Below are 21,002 nucleotides of genomic sequence, written 5' to 3'. Positions count from 1 at the left end.
ACGTGATCTATGAGATGATTCTGCCTCACGGGCTCCCCAAGCTCCCTGGCCTCTTCCAGGGCAAAATCTAAGCATCTGGAGCAAGATGTATAGCCTTCCTCCCTTTCCTCCGACTCCTCACAAAATCAGGACAGCCTGCTCCCTGAGCATTAGGTCGTCGGAGCAGAGGTGTGTGGAGAATTGCCCACGTGCCAAGCGCTCACTTCAGGTGCCTCATCTCACCTCATACTCACAAGGACCCTATGCAGTAGGTGTAGTTATTGACTCCATTTTATGGATAGAGAAACTGAGGTCCAGAAAGGAGAAGCCACTAGTCCTGGATGCACAGCTACTGATGGCAGAGCCCAGATGTGAACTCAGATTTGTCTGACTCAGAGCCTGAGCTGTTAGCCCTGTTCAATACCATCAGTGCCACACTGGGCTGGTGGGTGACTTAGGTGACTAGGGGAAGGTGCTTGCTCCTCCCCTGTTCCTTGCTGAGGCCTGAATCCCATGTATAAGGCCTTACAAGGAGGGGCAGTTTCACCATTATCATTCATTTTATGTTCAACCCTGTGAGGTCAGCAGAGTAGCCTTATCATGCCCATTTTACAGATGGAAAAAATGAGGTCAGAGCTTGTGACTATCAGAGGCAGAACTTGAACCCGGGTGTGTCTGGGTTCCTTTTCCTACCCAACAGCTTCCAAAAGACAAGGGCCAAACTTGCATGGAGCCAAGCCCAGGGCTGGGCCCACCCAGCAAAAGACATCCCAATGGCTATGGCTTCACCTGACCTTTTCTTCCTGTCACTCCCCAGGTGCCAGCACAGGGGTGAAGGATGCTGCTCTGGGTGTTCTTCCTCGTGACCCTCACCCTCAGCAGCGGCTCCCACGTCTCCCCACCCTCCCAGCCCCTCAGGTAAGCAGTCCTGACAACAGGGCCTGCTGTATTCCTGCCACCCCAAAGCCAGCCCTGCCAGGGTTGCTACTTAGGGGGTACAGAATCAAGCCACCAGCTGGTCCCCAGCTATCTCCTCGGGCAGCCTCCACTACTCATCTCTGGGAGGGAGGCAGACTCTGAGCCCCAGAGAGGTCACTCAGCCCAGGTTCCAGCTCTCTCTGGGGACAGGCCACAGAAGGACCTTATAGAGACCCCGTGAGCACAGCCCTCCTGGGCCTCCCACCCTGCCTTTTGACCTCTGACTCCTTCCACTAGGATGCCGAGGTACGCAGACGCCATCTTCACCAACAGCTACCGGAAGGTGCTGGCCCAGCTGTCTGCCCGCAAGCTTCTCCAGGACATCATGAGCAGGCAGCAGGGGTGAGCTGACGTTCTCGTGACTTCTTCCCATACCCCAAGTGCATCGCGGTTTGGAGGGACCAAGTTTGGTCTCTCCCCTTGCACAGCATCTGTCATTTCTGGACTCGCCATAGCAGAAGGGCTCCAATGTCAAACCTCAGCTTACGCTTAACTAATAAATGATCACTGAGCACCCACTATGTGCTTGTCCCTGTGATGGGCTCCAACAGTGACAACACCAGTGGTAGTCACCACTTGACTGTGGCTCTGCCAGAAACAAAGACTATACCCTGGGACATTTGCACACACCCAGCACAGTGCTGGGCAAAGAGTAAGCCCTTGGTAGTGTTAGCCATTATTCTTAGTTTCTTTTGATTTTTCTTTTAGTATTTATTTATTTATTTGGCTGTGCCGGGTCTCAGTTGCAGCACACGAGATCTTTAGCTGTGGCAAGAAAACCCTTAGTTGCGGTATGTGGGAATCTTTTAGTTGCAGCATGTGGGATCTTATAGTTGCAGCATGCGGGATCTAGTTCCCTGACCAGGGATCGAACTCAGGGCCCCCTGCATTAGGAGCGTGAAGTCTTAACCACTGGACCACCAGGGAAGTCCCTATTCTTAGCTTCTTATGTGCTCTTTCCAACAACTCTACAAAGCAGGTTCTCTTACCCCCATCGTACAGAAGCTACATTAATAGCTTCTAAAGGACACACACCAAAGAGTGGCAGAGTTAGCATTCAAACAGCCTGACTCTACAGCCTGAACACTTTTTAGTTTTTTGTTTGTTTTTTAAAATTTTATTAATTTATTTATTTTTGGCTGTGTTGGGTCTTCATTGCTGCGCATGGGCTTCCTCTAGTTGTGACGAGTGGGGGCTACTCTTCGTTGCGGTGCATGGGCTTCTCATTGCGGTGGCTTCTCTTGTTGCAGAGCATGGGCTCTAGGTGCGCGGGCTTCAGTAGTTGTGGCTCGCGGGCTCTGTAGCGCAGGCTCAGTAGCTGTGGCGCATGAGCTTAGTTGCTCCGCGGCATGTGGGATCTTCTCGGACCAGGACTCAAACCCATGTTCCCTGCATTGGCAGGTGGATTCTTAACCACTGTGCCACCAGGGAAGCCCCACTTTTTAGTTTTTATTTTGAAAAAATTCCAAACTTACAGAGAAGTTGCAGCAATAGTACAAAGGGCTTTCACATTCCCTTCCCTGTAGTTAACAGTTCCTAATATTTTTATTATATTTGCTTACTTTGTATCTAGACATACACATACAAACCCAAATAATAATACATATTATTATTATTTTGCTGAGCCATTTGAGAGTGGATTGCAGTCATCATGACCCTTTATCCTTAACTACTTCTGTGTGTCTCCTAGTATCTAATTAAAGGACACTCTCTTACATAATCACAGTATAATTATCACTTAGAGTCCATATTCAAATTTCACCAGTTGTCCCCAACTAGATGTTCCTCATCCAGGACCCAATCCAGCATCACAGGTGGCATCATAGTTGTCATGTCTCTTTAGTTTCTTTCAATCTGGACCAGTTCTTCAGTCTTTTGTGACATTGCCATTTTTGATTAGTAAAGGCCAGTTCTTTATAGAATGTCCCTCATATTGGACTTGCCTGGTGCTTTCTCATGATTACATTCATGTTATGCAAAAGAAGTGATGTTACGTCCTTCTCAGTGCATCCTATCAGGAGGCACGTGATGTCAATTTGTCCCATTGGTGATGGTAACTTTGATCACTTGGTTAGCATGATGTTTGCCAGGTTTCTCCTCTGTAAAGTTAACATTTTCTCCTTTGTAATTAATAAGTCGTCTGTAGGAAGATATGTGTTTCATAGTCTATTGTCTTCACTCCTATAGATACTGTCTTCTTAAATGTCACTGAGTCTAATTCAGTTGGGTGCAAGAGTCTATGCCAGATATTGGAATAGGCAGAGGGACGCACCCTGCTCTGTTAACTTTGCCCTGGCCTTTCGCAGGCCTCTCTGCGTCCTATTCAAGTAGCAACCTCAGTTTTTTCTCTTTTTCTAATCGAATAGAGAGAGAAACCAGGAGCAAGGAGCAAAGGTACGGCTTGGCCGTCAGGTGGACAGCATGTGGGCAGACCAAAAGCAGATGGCATTGGAGAACATCCTGGTGACCCTGCTGCAGGAGCACAGGTGGGAATACGTGTGTATGTGTGTGTGTGTGCGTGCATGTGCATGTGTGCATGTGTGTGTGTGTGTGTGTTTAGGGACCTCAGAGGTTTCTTTCCCAGAGCGTGGGCTGGAAAAGGAAAGAAACTCCTCATCTCCAAAGGTGTGGGGCTCTACCAAGCAAACTGGGAATGGGGTCCCTCCTTCCACACATCAAGAACCGGAAGAAGGGGAGAAAATGTGCGACAGAGACTGGTCTTGTCCATTGCTGCATCTCCAGTGTGTAGTCAGAGGCCAGGCTCGGTGTCTGTGTCCAGAAACGTTACTCAACAGTTCTGGGATAGGATCCAGGAATCTAAATCATCTTAACAAGGGTCCCAGGGGACTCTGATGCTGATGTAGTAGGAGGCGTGCCCTGGATCCCTTACCAAGTTCATAAAACTGTAAAGCCAAAGGAAGACCAGCCCCTCCCAACACCCTCGGGTGGACAAGTGTGAGCAGCGCTCGTGAGAGGGAGAGACGGGAGTGACAGTCAGTTCCCCTCTCCCTGACCCCCACAATCCCAGTAGGAGTCAGGGGAGATCAGGAATGAGTTTTCCCATTTTACAGAGGAGGAAAACTGAGGCAAAGAAGGGGCAGCATCTGGCCCCAAGTCAGGGACCAGGCAGGCCCAAGACCTGCCTTTCTTCCCTGGAGCGCTTCACATGAACTCCACTTCGCAGACAGTTTCCCCAAATGACACTACTGTTTGGGGAAACTGCTATATTTTAGAGCCTGACTTTGAACTGTGAGCACAAACGTGTCCCAGCACGACTCTGCCAGGCACTTCTGGACCAAACTATTAAGCAAATTCAGTTCCCAGCAGAGCTCTCCGTGTGCCCCCTCACCTTCTTCCCAGCCTAATTAAACACCAAAAGCTCAGAGATCTCACCAAGTACAGTCCTGGGGAGATGCAAGCAGCAGCAGGGTGACAGGAAGAGTGCAGGAGGGGCAGGAACCAGCCTGGGAGGCAGGATGGACACCTGAGGCCCAGGTCTGGTTCTGCTGCCAACTCTCCGCACAGAGCAAGTCAGCTTCCCAGTTCCCTCCTCTGTGAAGGGAGTGGGTTCGCTCCAATCACCGCCAAGGTCCCGAAGGCTAGAATTCTTTTAAAAAATGCCCCTAAGAATAATGCCTCCCCTGTGCCTCTCACGCTGGGATTAGGTCATCATTCACCTGCTTTATGACTCCCACCAGGCCCCAGTGGGGCAGAATGGCCCTAAGGAGGGCCGAGTCCTAAGAATGCAGGCTTTGTTCCTGCAGGTTAAAAGCCAGAGGCTTCACAGAGCTCGAAGTCATAGAGCAGCAGGAAGGGGCCTGGGGGCTGCTCCAGCCATTGTTCCCCCTCCAGCTCAGCTGCTGCAAATACCAGGACATCACAGTGGGCCTGAGAAAACATAACAGCAGAATGAGTTCTTACACCCTAAGAGTGCAGAGTAGAATGATTTGGCAGATGGCATCCTTTTGCACTAACCACACTTTGTGTCCACGTAACAGTCCTATAAGGAAACAAGTTCAGATTTATCCACCTTCCCATCCCTTAAAAATCATCCAAAGATGGCCAGCCTCTGGGCTGGGGGGACAGCAGTGGATGAGACAGCCATGGTCTCTGCTCACATGGAATTTATAACACACTGAGGCAGACAGAAATTAATTACTTGTACGGTGGATTATTTAATGTGTGATAAATGGTAAGAGATGTAAAGGGTGTGGTGAATGTGTATGCTGGAAAGAATAACCTAATCTAACCCTGTCTGGGGATTAGAAGCAGCTTCTACACAGGCAAGTGACTGCCCAGGATCTCACTGGGAGTAGGTTGGGAGAACTGGGGCTAAGACTGAGGTCCTTTTGGGACCCAGATAGTCAGTCTTAACACCGGAGTCTCCATCACCCTTATTCCGGCTGTCCTGTCCCGTCTTGCCTTTACTCCAGTGCCCCCAGACTGAGATTTATCTTCCTTTCTGCGACAGGAATTCCCAAGGATGAAGGTTCTGCATATGTTTCCTGCTCCCTGCAGCTGAGACACAACAGCATCCGATTAATCCTATTTCATTTCTGACCTACCTTTTCCTTTATAAATACAATAAAATTCCCCCATACTGGTCTGCATTTCCATTTTTCTTTTATCTTCAACCTAATTTTTCATGTTTTACATAGTTACATTTCCCAAAGTGGTATTACAAGATATTAAAAAAAAAAAAGCTAACACTTACCAAACACTCAGTGTCAGCCGGGCAGCTTCACGTGTAGAATCCCATGCGCTCCTCACACAGCCTAATGGGAGGTATTGGCATCCTTTGCATCTCACAGACGAGGAACTGAGGCACAGAAGGGTGAACTGAATTGCCATGGTCACTGCTGGCAAGGAGAGAGCTGGGATTCAAACCCAGGGGGTCCAGCCCAGAACCGGGCTCTTAGCCATATTTGTCTACTCTGGGCGAAAGTCATCCTTCATCCACTGGTGACTTTGTTCACCTATGAGCAATACCATTGATTCATTCAACAAATATTTCTAGAGCTCCCACTATGTGCCAAGTGCTGTTCTAGGCACTGGGAATACAGTTGTGAGCAAACAAAGTCCCTGACCTCATAGAGCTTATATTGTAGAACACAGGGAGGGGGAAGGGTAAGCTGGGACGAAGTGAGAGAGTAGCACTGACATATATACACTACCAAACGTAAAATAGACAGCTAGTGGGAAGCAGCCGCATAGCACAGGGAGATCAGCTTGGTGTTTTGTGACCACCCAGAGCGTTGGGATAGGGAGGGTGGGAAAGAGATGCAAGAGGGAGGGGATAGGGGGAATATATGTATATGTATAGCTGATTCACTCTGTTATAAAGCAGAAACTAACACAATATTGTAAAGCAATTATACTCCAATAAAGATGTTAAAAAAAAAAAGGGAAAGTATAATAAAAACAAGTAAATACAGTAAGTTCCCTGCATACGAAAGAATTCCGTTCTGAGAGCGCATTCGTAAGCCCAATTTGTTCGTTTATGTCCAACAAAGTTAGCCTATAGAGCTATAGAGTACTGTACTGTAATAGGTTTATAATACTTTTCACACAAATAATACGTAAAGAACAAACAAACACAAAAAAATAAAGAAAACATTTAAAATTTTACACTACAATACCTTGAAACGTACAGTAGTACAGTACCACAGCTGGTGCTTCTTAGCCGTACCCGCTACATCACCGCTGCTTTTATGATTGCTTCCGGACATCTTGCATTTGAAATAAAGATACTGAACTACTGTACGCTATACAGTACTGCACAGCAAAGTACACAAAAGCACAACCGGACTTCCCTGGTGGCGCAGTGGTTGAGAGTCCGCCTGCCGATGCAGGGGACATGGGTTCGTGCCCCGGTCCGGGAAGATCCCACATGCCGCGGAGCGGTTGGGCCCGTGAGCCATGGCCGCTGAGCCTGCGCGTCCGGAGCCTGTGCTCCGCAACAGGAGAGGCCACAACAATGAGAGGCCCGTGTACCGCAAAAGAAAAGAAAAAAAAAAAAAAAAGCAACCACTTATAGAGGATGCACACACGTGACAATGTACGCCAGACACTTGAACTAGCTTACGTGATTGGACATACAAACGCATGTTCACATATTTGAAAGCTCACGACTTGAAGGTTCGTATGTATAGAATATGTAAGATGGTGGCGATTGCAAAGGGAAAAAATTAATGGGATGGGAGTGTGGGAGGGGATTATTTTATCTCTAGTGAATATGCGGTGTGGTGGTTAGGGAAGGCCTCTCTGATGAGGGACATTTGAGTAAAGTCCCTCAAGAGTTGGCCTTGACAATATGTGGGTGAAGAACATTCCAAGCAGAGCGAAAACCCAACACAAAGGCCCTGAGGCAAGAGTGTGAAGGGAGGAGGAGCAGAAGGTCAGTGCGGCTAGAGCACAGCGAGGCTGTGGGTGAAGGAAAGGAGGCCAAGAGGGAGCGGGAAGCCAGCTCATCTGACCCTTGGAGGCCATGGTAAGGACTTAAAAATCTCACCCTTGGTGAGATGGGAGCCATCGCAGAGTTTAAGCAGAACGACGTGATCTGACTTGTATTTAATGGTAACTCTTTTTTTTTTTTTTTTTTTTTTTTTTTGCGGTACACTGGCCCCTCACTGTTGTGGCCTCTCCCGTTGCGGAGCACAGGCTCCGGACGCACAGGCTCAGCGGCCATGGCTCACGGGCCCAGCCGTTCCGCGGCATGTGGGATCTTCCCGGACCGGGGCACGAACCCGCGTCCCCTGCATCGGCAGGCGGACTCTCAACCACTGCGCCACCAGGGAAGCCCCTGACTTGTATTTAATGTCACTCTGAGAAAGGGTCAGATTCTGGATACATTCTTAGGGTAGAACTCATTTGCTGATGGATACGGTGTGGGAATTGGAGAGGAGTCAAGAATGACTCCAAAGTTTTTGGCCTGAGCAACTGGAAGGATGGAGTTGCCATTTACGAGCTTTGGCGGTGGGGGGCGCGGGTATTAGGAGTTTGGGTTTAGACATACTGAGTCTGAGACGCCCCTTAAAGGCTCCAGTGAGGATGTTGAGTAGGCACGTGGGTGTACAAGTCTGGAGCCAGGAGAGAGGTCTGGTCAGCCGGTTTGGTTTGGTAGCTGTCACCCTTTAGATGGTCATTAAAGTGAGGAGAGTGGGTTAGATCACTAAGGAAGAGGAACAGAAAGAGCAGATGTCCAAGGACTACCCAGGGGCACCCCACATTGAAAGCTTGGAGGAAAGATGAGGAACCAGCAAAGGAGACTGAGAAGGAACAGGCAGTGAGATGACAGGAAAACTACAAGAGAGAAATTCCGGAAGCCAACCGGAGAAAGCGTTTTGAGAAGGGAATGATCTACGGTACCAAATGCCGCTGATGGGTCAAGTCAGTTGAGAACTGAACATGAAAGTGACCATGGAAACCACTGATGACCTTGGCAAGAACAAATTGGGTCGATGGTGGAGGCAAAAGTCTGACTCGAGTGGGTTCAAGAGCAAATGGTAGGGGAATTCCCTGGCAGTCCAGTGGTTAAGACTTCGCCTTCCAATGCAGGGGGTGCAGGTTTGATCCCTGGTCGGAGAGCTAAGATCCCACATGTGCCTCATGGCCAAAAAGCCAAAACATAAAACAGAAGCAATATTGTAACAAATTCAATAAAGACTTTGAAAAAATGGTTCACATCCAAAAAATCTTAAAAAAAAAAAAGAGAGAGAAAATGGCGGGAGAGGAGTCAGAGCTGGTGAGTATAGACCTGGCTGCCCAATATGGTGGCCACTGAACACATATGGCTGCTGAACACTTGAAAGGTGGCTAATATCAACTGAGATGTGCTTTAAGTGGATTTCAAAGACAGTATGAAAAAAGAATACAAAATATCTCAGCAATGTTTTTTGTATTGATTACATGTTAAAATAATATTTTGAATAGATTGGGTTAAATAAAATATATTAAAATTGAATTTCACCTGTTTCTTACTTATTTGTTATGGTTACTAGAAAATTCTAAATCACCTATGGGGCTTGCATTACATTTCTATTGGACAGCACTGGTAGAGACAATTCTTCGAAGAAGTTTTGCTATAAAGGGAAGCAGAGAGCTGAAGCCACTGACCAGATGTACCTATGTCAGTGATTACCCAACTTTTTCTATTCATGAACAGTTTTACCTGGGCCAGATACCCACACACATCACCTACACCACCACACAGCACCCCACACATAGCCTCTTCTTAGACTCTGAACTTTCCGAGAGGGGATCAAAACATTCCATATTTTGACTTGGGTAATGGTTACACTAGCGCAGTTAGATGTAAAATTTCATTGAGCTATACACTTAAGATTTGGGCATCTTACTATAAGTAGATTAAATCTAAAAAAAGAAAAAAAGTGAAACGTCTGGATGATGGGATGTGTGTTTGGATTAAAAGTACGAGAAGATCTGTAGCATCTCAGAGTTGATGGGGACTCAGAGGTGAGCAGTCCCATCTCCGGCCTTTTCCGACCTGGCACACACAGTGCTGGACCCGCATCCCGTGGGCCCGTCTCCCACACCAGGGCTGTAAAGCCAGCTCGGGGCTTCACCCGGTTCAGACCACCTGCTCTCTCTGGGAGCCCCCAGTTTGCCCTCCAAGAAAGAATGTGAAGCGTGGGAAACGCTCTGCGGGGGGCCACCATGGCTCCGTGGAGGAGACAATACCAACAATGGGCAACAAAAGCCCCCTTCAGAAGAGAAGGCTGGCCTTTGAGGGCCGCGGTCCACTTCAACCAAGCTGAGCGGGCTGGCCGAGAACCTGCCAAGGAAGGAGAACAAAGGAGGAGGCTGCTGAATGGTGGTTTCGCCAGGCCAGCCCGAGCCCCCCCTTCCTTCCCCCAGACCCACCTGCTCATCTCTTTCCTCCGCCTGTCCCAACAAAAGCAAAGACTGAGGGCTCTCTCAACTTCCAATGAGTTTTTCAAATGAAATAACGAGCACTGGGCCCCGCTGCTACTTGTGGTTTTCGAGGTGAATGCCGTTATAAAGGAAAAGACCGTGATGGCAACAATTCCGATGCTTTATCTCCATTAAGTATGACACTAATGGCAGCTTACAGGACTTAAACCCTCCCCACAGAGGGACTGGGAGCTTCCCATTCCTTTGGGGGGTCCCACTTAAGATGGAGTGCTATTATTTTTTTTCCCCTAAAGAAATGCTCTAATCAATGGGGAACTTGTTGCTTATGATAATCCCTTATGTTTATATTAAAATTCACAAAGGGGTTTCCCATCCATTGCTTCATGTGCTCCCTACCACAGCCCTTGGGGGAGGGCAGAGCAGAGGTAAGAGGTCCTACAGCCCGGAGGGGGCAAAGCTCCTAACAGACTCCTGATTCCAGGACAGTGCTCCTGTATTGTTTCAAGCCTCCAGGCCCTCCAGGAAATGACAGCTGGGGAAGCAAGTGAATTCGACCAACAAAGAAATGTGAACCTGGTACAAACTGCTTACTGGGCTCCTGCCAACGACACACAGGAAATAACAATGGTAATATCTATACTAATCCAAGAAAACTCTGAGTCAATGTCAGTGCCAGGCACTGTAGTCTGTGTTTTGGATGTGACCTCATTTAATCCTTATAAAGCCCTCAGAGGTATTATCCCATTTTTACCGATAAGAAACTAAGGCTCAGGGGGTTGAAGAAAGGTCAGTTGGACTCTGACCTGCTGTGCTAAGTACTCTTTATAGAGAAAGCAAGGCCCAGGCACTACTGTGGTGTCAAATGAAAACCAGAGCTGCACAGCAGTTAAAGAGGTAAAAACAGATTTTATTCAGGACTTCTGCAACAGGGGGAAAGAGACCTCATATAGAAGTGGGCTCAATTCTGAATACAGCATGGTCTAGTGGGAACTGACAGCCAAGGAGCAGGGTGGGGAACAGTGGATGGAAACTTACCAAGAAGATACATCAGGGGTAAGGGGATTCTAGTTAAGCTGACCTAACAGGATTCTGGCTGAAGACAGGCCAGGAAGATCAGACATCACCTGGGAGATGGTGGAGGGTGAGGAATCTGACCACATATCAGGGTGATCAGACATGGAGGTGGGAGGGTCTGGTTAAACTGCTTAGCAGGGTTCTTGCTAAAACTAGATTTTAAAAGAAAGAGTACAGATGGGCGTAGGAGAAATTTCAGGATCCTGACTAAAGTTTGGTCAAGCAAAGCATCTTTGCTAGTAGCAAATAATTTGAGCAACAAATCCAGTAGATTTCATTAGGCCTGTTCTCAACTGCAGCCTCCCCAGACCTACCACGAGGCTACAAGCAGGCGGATTCTCTCCTGCAGCCTTCAAGAGGCTTCTCCCAGTGGGAAGGGCCAGAAAGACAGCATACGAGCTGTTTCTGCCTCTGCTGTATCTCAGCATAAAATTCAAGTTCCCTTAATTTGCTGTCAGTCTGAAAATAAAATCTATCCCCTTTACCATGGCCCTTAAAATCCATATTTGTTATGGCTTCCAAGGATACTCTCTTCCTTGCTAGCTCCGCCCTAGTTACTCTGGCCTGCTTTCAGTTCAGATACGCCAAGCACTTGCCTCAAGAACCTTTGCGTATGTTGCTGCTCTGCCTAGAATGTTCTTCCCCAGCTCTGCAAAGACTGCCTCTTTCCTTTCGATTGTCAACTTAGCCTTCCCAACCCCTCTGGATAAATATTCCTTTTCAGATTTGTGATTACTCTGCTCCCTTTCCCTTGTCCCCTCTGGGATATAAGTGAACCAAGGGCAGGGAACAATCTGTCTTGCTCACTGCCACAGCTGGACCAAGGACAGAGCCTGGCATGTAGCAAATGTCTGCTGTGCTTTATTCTCCAGCTCCTCTACGTCTGCAGGCCAGCCCTGAACCGGCCATGGCGCCCCGAGCCCTGCCAGCCCCTTCTCTAGGAAGCTGTTTCCTGATCTCCTGCCCTCCAGCCACTGCACTTCTATGCTCAGGCCCTACTGTCCCTTCTCTACACCTCTGTCCAGCAGGCCTCAACCAGTCTGTTTTCCAGAACTATACAGGTCTGGTTACAGGTGCGACAGTACCAGGTGGGTGGGTCTCCTGTTCTCCTCCGTTCCCCACTACTCTGAGCTGCTGAGGTCCCAGCACCCATAAGCAGGGACACTAGGAGCCACCCAACAGCAGTTGGAGACCAACATCACCTTTTCCCATCAGGGCGGGATAAGAAGCTAAAATTTAAAAGCAAGGCTTTCAGTCATACGTCTACAGGAGCCAGGCAGGTACCAATCGCGAGAAGTTGGTGGGAGGACCGATGCCAGAGTAGGCAGAACCCGTGGGGGCAGGACTGTGGCAGACTGGAGAGTGCAGGCCCAAACCAAAGGCAGCAGATGCTATTCAGCTTCAGCTGATTGTTGTCATACAGGAATCAGGCCCAATGTTGCCGGCTCTGATTTTCTTTTTCCAGAGAATCCCAAACCCCCAATTGGATTTTTTTTAAATAAATTTATTTATTTTACTTATTTTTATAAATTTATTTATCTTTGGCTGCACTGGGTCTTCGTGGCTGCACACAGGCTTTCTCTAGTTGCGACGAGCGGGGGCTAATCTTTGCTGCAGTGCGTGGGCTACTCATTGCGGTGGCTTCTCTTGTTGAGGAGCATGGGCTCTAGGTGTGCGGGCTTCAGTGGTTGTGGCCTGCGGGCTCAGTAGTTGTGGCTCGCGGGCTTAGCTGCTCCGTGGCATGTGGGATCCTCCCGGACCAGGGCTCAAACCCGTGTCCCCTGCACTGGCAGGCGGATTCTTAACCACTGTGCCACCAGGGAAGTCCCCAAATTGGATTTTTATATGAATTTTCTCAATTTGTAAATGTTAGCAACTAACTCAATTAAAAAAAACCAAAGAACACTATGGATCAAATAAAACATGGGCCACCGGTTTGCAACCTCTGGGAAAGGTGAGGTCTCCTTCCTATCTTAGAGGCACCCCTGTTATTGCCCGTATCAACCGCTCCCCTGCGGAGTCCCATTCAGAACCAGCCAAAGTTCCAGAATCTCCTTTCCTCTTTCCCCAGTTAAAATCCCCATTTTGAAGGGGCAAGTCCAGCTACGCTGGAAAGCAATCTGATTAAAATAATTTCTACCCCCCAAACTCAATAAATACTCCTAGGATGACCTGCATTTCAAAAGTTATCTACTATTATGTTTCAATTAATAGAAGTAGAGGCAATGAGCCAAAGTACATAACTATGGGCCAATTAGGACAGATGCCAAGCACTGAGCCAAGCACTTCAGATTCATGAAACTCTTTCAGCCATATGAGGAGGCACAGTATTATCTTCTACGGAAGAAAAAAAAGGAGGCTTAGAGACATTAAGCCACTTGCCCAAAGTCCTTCAGCGTGTAAGTGGTAACAGTAGGCTTGCCCAACACTGAAGTCTGCACACATAAACACACTGCTCAATATTACTTCTCTAAGTGATATCGTATAACCTCCACGTAATGGTCATCCCGGGCACAACTTCCAAAGGGGCATTCTTGAGATGCATGTGTCCCTCTAAGAACCTAAGATAGCTCATGGGCTCAGCCTTCTTTTAAGATAATCCCTTCCCTTCCCCACTGCACACCAAGACCAAACTTTCAAGGCAAAAGCAGGGGGGTCTTCAGATATCGACAGGACATAGTTGGTACCCAGTGCTGGAGAGGAAGAAAGGATGCTGGCTTTTCCAGGTAATCCTCAGCTCTGCTAAGAAAGAGGTGACAGGGGGCATGAGTCCGATCCCTGGTCGGGGAACTAAGCTCCCACATGCTATGCTATGCGGCAAAAAAAAAAAAAAAAAAGAAAGAAAGAAAGAGGTGAGAAGGACCAACGTAAAACGTCCTGGAGAAACACCCCGGCCACTGTGTCAAGCATACTTCCCAACGAAGGCCTCATGTTATGTGCCCTGGGAATCCAATCAGCCCCAAAGTACCGGAAGAAACTCTCAGGTCTTCATTCCTATTATTCTCTTTATTCCGTAACAGATTAATTACAGATTTCAACTTTTCAATGCAACATGTGGGTAAGTTAGAATATTCACAGCATCTTGCTAGGGCACCATGCCACAGAAACAGAGTATCTGGGCTCACAGGTACCTGCTCTGTGTTGGGGAAATAGAAAAACAAGCAAAACGATTTTGACTTTTTTCTTTTTAAATAAAGGGTTTTTTTCATTCCTCTTCTCAAACTATGAATTATTCTTGACTCCTTCTCTTGATATTCACTTAAGCTTTCAGAATCTCCTTCTTTTTCCTGGAACTAATGTGCTGTTCTGAAAGAAAATGGAGACAAACACAAAATTATTGAATATTTCAATTCAGGGTTGCAGCTCCTAACTGGTGACAACAGAGAGACCAAGGTACTAGGAGATCCCATTTATAAGGGAACAATCATTCATCTATTTTTTTCATTCATCTATTAATTCTATTTATTTATGCCCCATCTCATTTCACAAAAGAATATAAGACAGATAGCTCGAACTGAAGCTGACAACATCTTAAATAAACAATGAAACACACCTGATGATACCTAAGTAAGTGTGGTATGTGAAAACACAAGATGAGGTAATTCCAGGCACACCTCTCACAGTACAAGGCCAAAAAGACACTGTACATTTCAACTAGATGAATAGAAGAACGCTCGTCTTCAATTTCCCGGACTCCAGGTCTGCCAAACAACACATGCCCTCACGTAGCTTGGAAGATGACATTCTGACCTTTCGGTACAGAAATCTGCACCATATTCCTATCGTGTGGTCATGTTCTTGTCAGTGATCAGACTCGATGTCTAAACTTAAGAAAGAATGATTCTCAGAAACTGGACTCGGCTCACAGAAAAAGTTTGAGGGGATAAACACTAACTCTCTTTATTCCTTCTTTCTCCACAGCTGCCCCCCCTAGACTCCAGGAAGTGACGGGGAAACACAAGAAGGGAAGTGACTGTCTGGACAGACACTGTGCAGCCAGAGGATGACAGCACCAAGTAAGTGATTCAGATGGTTCTGGTGAGCAGAAGCAAGGTGCTCACACACAGGCCGTCCTCAGCAGGCAGCTGTCCCCAGTGGTGAGGGCTGATGTGATGACAAGGCGGTCTTGCAGAATGGCAGGCTCCAAACCAATTAATCAACAGTTCCAAGGGGCACGCATGCACAGGCATGGAACTCATCCTGAGGGCCAAAGTGAGTGCCCCTAATTCTCTGCCAGCGTTCAGAGGTTCCCAGGTGTGTGTTCCAGGAATTCCCTGGCGGTCCAGTAGTTAGGACTCCGAGCTTCCACTGCAGGGGGCACAGGTTCGATCCCTGGTCAGGGAACTAAGATCCCACAAGCCACGTGGGGCGGCCAAAAAAGAAAAAAAAAGTATGTGTGTTTCGAAACGTTCATGCAGAGAGGACAGCGTTAATTATGAAATAAGAACAGCAGAAAGGGTGGTGACCCACAAGCCTCCATCTTAGCTAAGAAATTAGCCCTCTGTTACGCCTGATCAAATCAATACCTGTTCTCAGATCAAAAACACTTGGCTACTAGGGACTTTCCTCTAAAAGACAAGGTCCCAACCTCAGGAAGTCCCAAATGTCCAAATGATCAAGTGACTTTCCTCTTTCTCAAGCAGTATGGTTTGGGGGTAGCGGGGGGGCAGACTATCTAAAAATCAAGAAAAACAAAACGAATCCAGTTAGTTTTAAAGAATTAAAGAGCTCAATACTTAGCAGAAAGGACTAGTTCTGAAAACAAATCTCAGCGAGAGCAACTGTAATTCAGGACAAAACCAAATGGATAAAGGCTAAGGAATGGCGGGTGGGGAGAAGGGACAGACCACAAAGAGACATAGGAGCTCACTGGAGTGTGGAAATAAGTTTGTACCTTGGCTGAGGTAGTGTCTACTACATCTTTCAAGATTCACAGAATTGTACACTAACAAGGGTGAATTTTACTGTATATGAATTAATCCTGAAAAAACAAAACCAAAACAAATGTAGTCGCTTTCTGAGCAAGTCGTCTCTGAGCAAGCCTGTGTTGAGAACTAGATGTTCCAGCTTATGTTCACACATCAGTGAAAAAGGCTCTACATTCTATGCTTTTGTTGATTTCTCCTATTTTCAGAGGAGTGAAAATTAGACGGCTTTGTTGCTTTGGCAGGGAAAGCCATTTCCATGGCAAAGGACGAGCGGGAACATGACTTGAAAACTCAAATACCTCCCTCCTCTTTGTTGGTCTAGTACAGGGGTCAACAAACTGTGCCCCACGGGCCAGATGCAGCCCACCACCTGCTTCTGTAAACAAAGTTTCATTGGAACATGGCCATGCGGGTTTGTTTACGTGGTCTATGGCTGCTCTCACATTATAGTGGCAGAGTTGAGTAGTTGTAACAGAGACCGTATGGCCTGCAAAGCCTAAGTACTATCTGGCTCTTTCTAGAAAACTTCTGCCAATCCTTGGTCTAAAGGAGCTGATCAGTGAAGCATCAGACACTCTCTTCTCCTTCCCTCCCTTCACCTTCCTCCACTCCCATCCTCATCCTAGGACTGACACAATGGAGAACGGGTGATATTTCACTTGACATTTTAGTCACACAGGGAGCTGCCCTGAACCATATATCCTGAGCTCTAGGAACCTGGGTTTTGATGATGCTGGCTTTGATATGTGGCCATCAGTCTTCAAAATTTAGCGTCTCACCAAACCACACTGTTTGGCCCAATCAGAGGTTAATATTACAAAAAGGCCTAGAACAGTGACAAGGTGTGCCAGGATTTGCCATGGGACCATCATTTAATGAATTTAGATGTCCTGAATGGGGGAGGGGTGTCCCCTTTCAAGAAGTCCAAGGTTGAATCTGTCTATCCTCAACTCTGTTCTCCTCTGAACACAGAGAGGGGCTGTGTCTATAAAGTACCCCGTGGGACACACGGGAGGATGGAGCCTTACAGTCGAAGCCAGGTCAGAGCTGCTCTGCTGCAGTTACCATCAGCTGGGCTAACTCAGGGGGCTTTGGCTTTTGCCCTGGTCCAGTTACAGCTTGGTCCAGGAAGTGGGGAAATGGCCTCAGAATTCAGCTTCGGCTTAGGGAGGGATGGGGAGGAACAAGTGTGCTGAAAATCAGATAAATAACTGACATGCATGAGGTGGGCAAGATGGAAAGGGGCCCTGCTCCTGGGATGAGTCGCCCTTCATCTTTACCGTAGTGTCCTATATTTTGCCAATCTACTGCTCTGCTCTGCAGCGATCCTGCCAAAGGAAAGAGGGTTTGAGAGTCAAGAAAGGACAGTAAGAAGAGAAATAAGCTGAGGAAAGAAATGGCAAACACCCGACCAGAGCTTCTGTTAGAGTCATCGTTTTCCCCAGGGGCAGAGCTTGCTCTAGGACTCAGGAAGACAGCAACAGAGTGGGCTGTGACTTTCTATATAGAATGGAGGGTGGGATGAGAACCATGGTCTTCCTCCCCAGAAAGTGTACACAATGTTAGCCTTCCAGACTAGGAACTCCCGCTGAGCAGGACCTATATCAAACGGTTTCCACTCCCGTCTCTCCTTAATCTTGTTCATCTTGTGTGGGCAACTTCCAGAAAAGAGTGAACTCAGCAGAGGACAGCCTTTTGGCTCCCTGGGGCCTGGACGGGCTGCTCTGAGGGAACAGGGCTCTGCTCAGAGAAAACAGCTGAGTCCTGGCTCTTTCTCAGATGCAGTGCAGAGCCACCAAGTTCAGGCTGCTGGAGGGGCAGAGAAGTGAGCCAGTGGCCACTGCTGGTGCTAAGGGAAGCTCTAGCGGAATCTGGACGGCCACAGGCGGGGCAGGGAGCATGCTGGGGCCGGTATCCACGGTGAGGCACTCAGAGAGCTCTATGGAGTCTCAGGCAGGGAGGAGACGTGGGACTCTCCCGCCCATAACAGTCTCTGAGCAAGTCTCTCTCTGATCTGACCAACTTAACTGGCAGCCGCACGGGGGGGGCTAACACTATTGTGTTACATTCTTCCACCAAAAGTCCTGGAGAGGAGAAAGTAGGGCACGTCTGAAATTGTGAACTTCCAAAGGTGAAAGCAATTCTGACCTTTTCTTATTGACCTTTATGTGGCTGAAATCACCCAAGTTCTAATAAAGTTAAATCAATGAGAAATACCTACGTGACATTTAAATTTGCTTCTAAGCCAGGTTCTAAAGTCAAGCTGCCAGCAAGCTGCCATTGCGGGGGGACCTGACCATTTGTGTGAACCTAAGTTTGTCTGGTTCTTGGGGACGTGATGCGGGCCACTGAGCAGTGCTCCCTGCTGGGGGCCTCTGTAAAGCCCGACGTGGTTTCTGGGGGGAAGATCATGGACCTCATACTTAGGAGGAAGAGCTCCGGGAGGCTGTGGTGGTTACAGAAGAGTCCTCCTTGGGGGTGCGGGAGGAGGGCAGAAAAGGGTTTTCTGCGGCAGCAGAGGAGAAAACTGTTATACAGCCAGCACACTAACAACAACCTTCTGCCACCTGTCCTAACCCATTTTAATCTTCATAAAGCAATTATTTTCTTCTCTTGTGTCAATGTGCCGGGGCATAAACTGTTGTGGTTTTAACGTATTTAAAACTTATCACCAAGGCTCTTTTCTGATTTGAAAGGCTTCTGTATCAGGCTGGATTAAGGTGTCACACTGGCCCCTAAGGACATGAATCATTTTGCCACATACCGCTGTTCAAAGAGCTGGGTGGACAGAGCTGACAACAGTATTTCTAATCCCACTCTGGGTCCCTGGCCCGCCCCCAACCTTACCTCTTGATTGCCTGCTGGGCCAGCATGCGATTGCCAGCCAGAAACGTCACACTGCCCAAGATGGCCAGGTACTTCAGGGTCTGGAACATGTTGAGTTGCGTCCAGTAGACATACATGAGCCCCAGCATAGCTACGAGAACAGGCGTCATGATAGCCAATTAAGTCAAACAGTGACATTGCCCTGGGCAGAGGACAGTCAGAAGCCAGTAACTGCAGATCCTAAGAGGTCTGTATTTATAGACAGCATGTTTTATTCCCTTTATCTGATGCCAGAAAATAAACAGCTCAATATACTTGCTTCTCAGCCCTGGTTACCAAGAAATCCACAGGTAAAAACCAGATCTCAGCAACTTGGTTCCATATTCCAGCTTGCATCTTTGTTCTTTAACGCAGGTTTTGTTGTTGTTTGTTTTTTAAGTTATGTCATGTTATATTTGGGATTCAGTTGATTTTTTAAATTCTGGATGAAAGCCCATAGGATTAAAGAAATGAATCATTTTTCTTTTCATTAAAAAAATTTTTAGGGCTAATTTGCCACTGTGACTAGGAAGGAAGCAAGGAGGACAGAGGAGGAAGGTTTAGTCAATAGGGCTCAGGTCTGGGCACTGAGGACCCTGGGTTCTGGCTCAGGCTCTGCCCTTCACAGCCACTTAATTTCTCTGAGTCTAAATTCTCTCACCCATCAAACAAGGAGCATAATTCCTACCCTGGTCACCCCCATCAGGGTTGTGATGAGAATCAAATGAGGGAATGTACACAAAAAGCACTCTGGCAAAAAAAGTCATGGCTCTAAACAAATTTATATTCAGGTTTTGTTCTCAGCCTGACCTGGGAGGGCCATCACTCAAATTCAGTTAACTGGGCTGGAGAGAAAGGTCTTCCTGTCAATTCTGCCCAAAAGGATGACAGATGAACTACAGCAGGGGTTCTTAGCCCTTTCTGAGGTCATGGACCACTGTCAGACTTTTGATCAAAGTTACAGGCTCTCTCTTTCCCCAGGAAAACAGAGATACAAATTTGCCTAGAGTTTCAAGGGATTCGTCTGTGGACCCCTACAGAATCAGCACACTATGGACACAAAGAGGGTGACTCCTGAAAGAGTCAAAGAAATCAGAAAACAATATTAATGTCTCAGTGAAATGCAAGGGTCACCAATTCAATAGTATCGAAAGTTTCTGAAACGCCTAACTGATTTGTGAATTTACTGTCTTGTAACAGTTAGGTCTTAAGTTTTCAAGAGAACAATGCAGGACAGCATGTCTGACTGTGGAAGGGACTGTTTTCTACTACAGTCCAGACACAGCCGCTAGCAAATGTGAAGATCAATACGTTGGGGGAAGATAACCGTTGGAAACTGCATTAATGCTGTTCACTCAGGAAGATGGCTCAATGTAAAGATACAATAAGTGAGTAATCTCTGGAAATGAACAGAGCTATTAAATGAAGGTAAAACGGCCTGCCAACGGCAGCCTAGTACAATGAAACCCAATATAATGACAGCTGTTCTAAGTTGATGGGCCAAACAGGTTTATCATCATATTAACTGTCGTAAAAGGCCACGAGGAAGAGGGAAATGTTATGCTATTAAGTCATTATAGTTAATAGGCTGTGGGTCTACTTAACAGGGCTTTTGCGTGGGCAGGCAAAATGTCAAAGGAGGTTAAATGGAATTAGCAGCCTGGGGCGCTTACCAGCATGTCCCAGGTGAAAGATAATCGTGCTAGGAGCAAAAGTGAAGTTGGAGACATTGGCACCAATCCGGATCCACTGAACGATGGGGAGAAATAAATTAAAAAGACATTAGAACTTGAAAGGGAGGCAACACATGCCATGCCAATGCTAATCCAATAAACAGCCCTAAGGGCTTAAAAGTTCATGCGTACCTGAAGAACAGGGAATTTTTCCAAGTGACGACCACCCTATTATAAGTCCTCAGAAAAAACTGTTCTCTTTTTTCTTTAGAAAGGCATTCCAACACCTGCTCTCAAATGCGCTTGGGTAACTCAAACCTGAACATCATTTTTAATGACAGCAAACTTTTCTATTTTAAAACAGGTGAAACCATGAGGCGGAAAGGTCAGAACCTGTATTTGTGATGAAGTAACTGGCACCCCTGCTAATTTCTCTAAGTATTGGTGAGATAAACCCACCAGCAGTTGGGAGGATGCACACGCTCTTGCTGTGGGTTCCATGCTTTTTGAAATTCTGATCACTCAAAAGAACAGGTGCCCATATCCTAGGTCTGGTTTCTGAAAGCTTGTGGCATGCCTTCCAGATTTAGATTGACCAATAATTCTTTTA

At 47.2% G+C, this 21,002-nt stretch overlaps 2 protein-coding genes across 3 annotated transcripts in view; one reads left to right on the top strand and one right to left on the bottom strand.

Moving 5' to 3' along the window:
• Positions 1–817: 817 nt before the first annotated feature.
• On the top strand, positions 818–4,390 carry GHRH (growth hormone releasing hormone; the record flags this gene model as incomplete). The annotated part of the gene is made up of 4 exons (XM_082670736.1): positions 818–897; positions 1,195–1,299; positions 3,324–3,443; positions 4,318–4,390. The coding sequence occupies 4 exons, from the start codon at positions 818–820 to the stop codon at positions 4,388–4,390; spliced, it is 378 nt and encodes a 125-aa protein (XP_082526862.1).
• A 9,529-nt stretch (positions 4,391–13,919) lies between these two features.
• Positions 13,920–21,002, bottom strand: part of RPN2 (ribophorin II) — a 52,929-nt gene continuing 45,846 nt past the window's right edge. The window contains exons 15-18 of one of the 2 annotated variants that reach the window (XM_082669492.1): positions 20,393–20,468; positions 18,702–18,831; positions 17,135–17,182; positions 13,920–14,232 (exon numbers count right to left, since the gene is read on the bottom strand). In XM_082669492.1, coding sequence (XP_082525618.1) covers positions 14,220–14,232; positions 17,135–17,182; positions 18,702–18,831; positions 20,393–20,468 — 267 coding nt within the window. In that variant the 3' untranslated portion in view covers positions 13,920–14,219. The remainder of the gene's footprint in view (positions 14,233–17,134; positions 17,183–18,701; positions 18,832–20,392; positions 20,469–21,002) is intronic. The other variant, XM_082669493.1, reaches the window with a different exon arrangement.

This window comes from Grampus griseus (genome assembly GCF_964374135.1).
Source record: "Grampus griseus genome assembly, chromosome: 14".
NCBI lineage: Eukaryota > Metazoa > Chordata > Mammalia > Artiodactyla > Delphinidae > Grampus > Grampus griseus.
The sequence above is the reverse complement of the archived record's forward strand: the minus strand, read 5'-3'. Positions and strand labels throughout refer to the sequence as shown.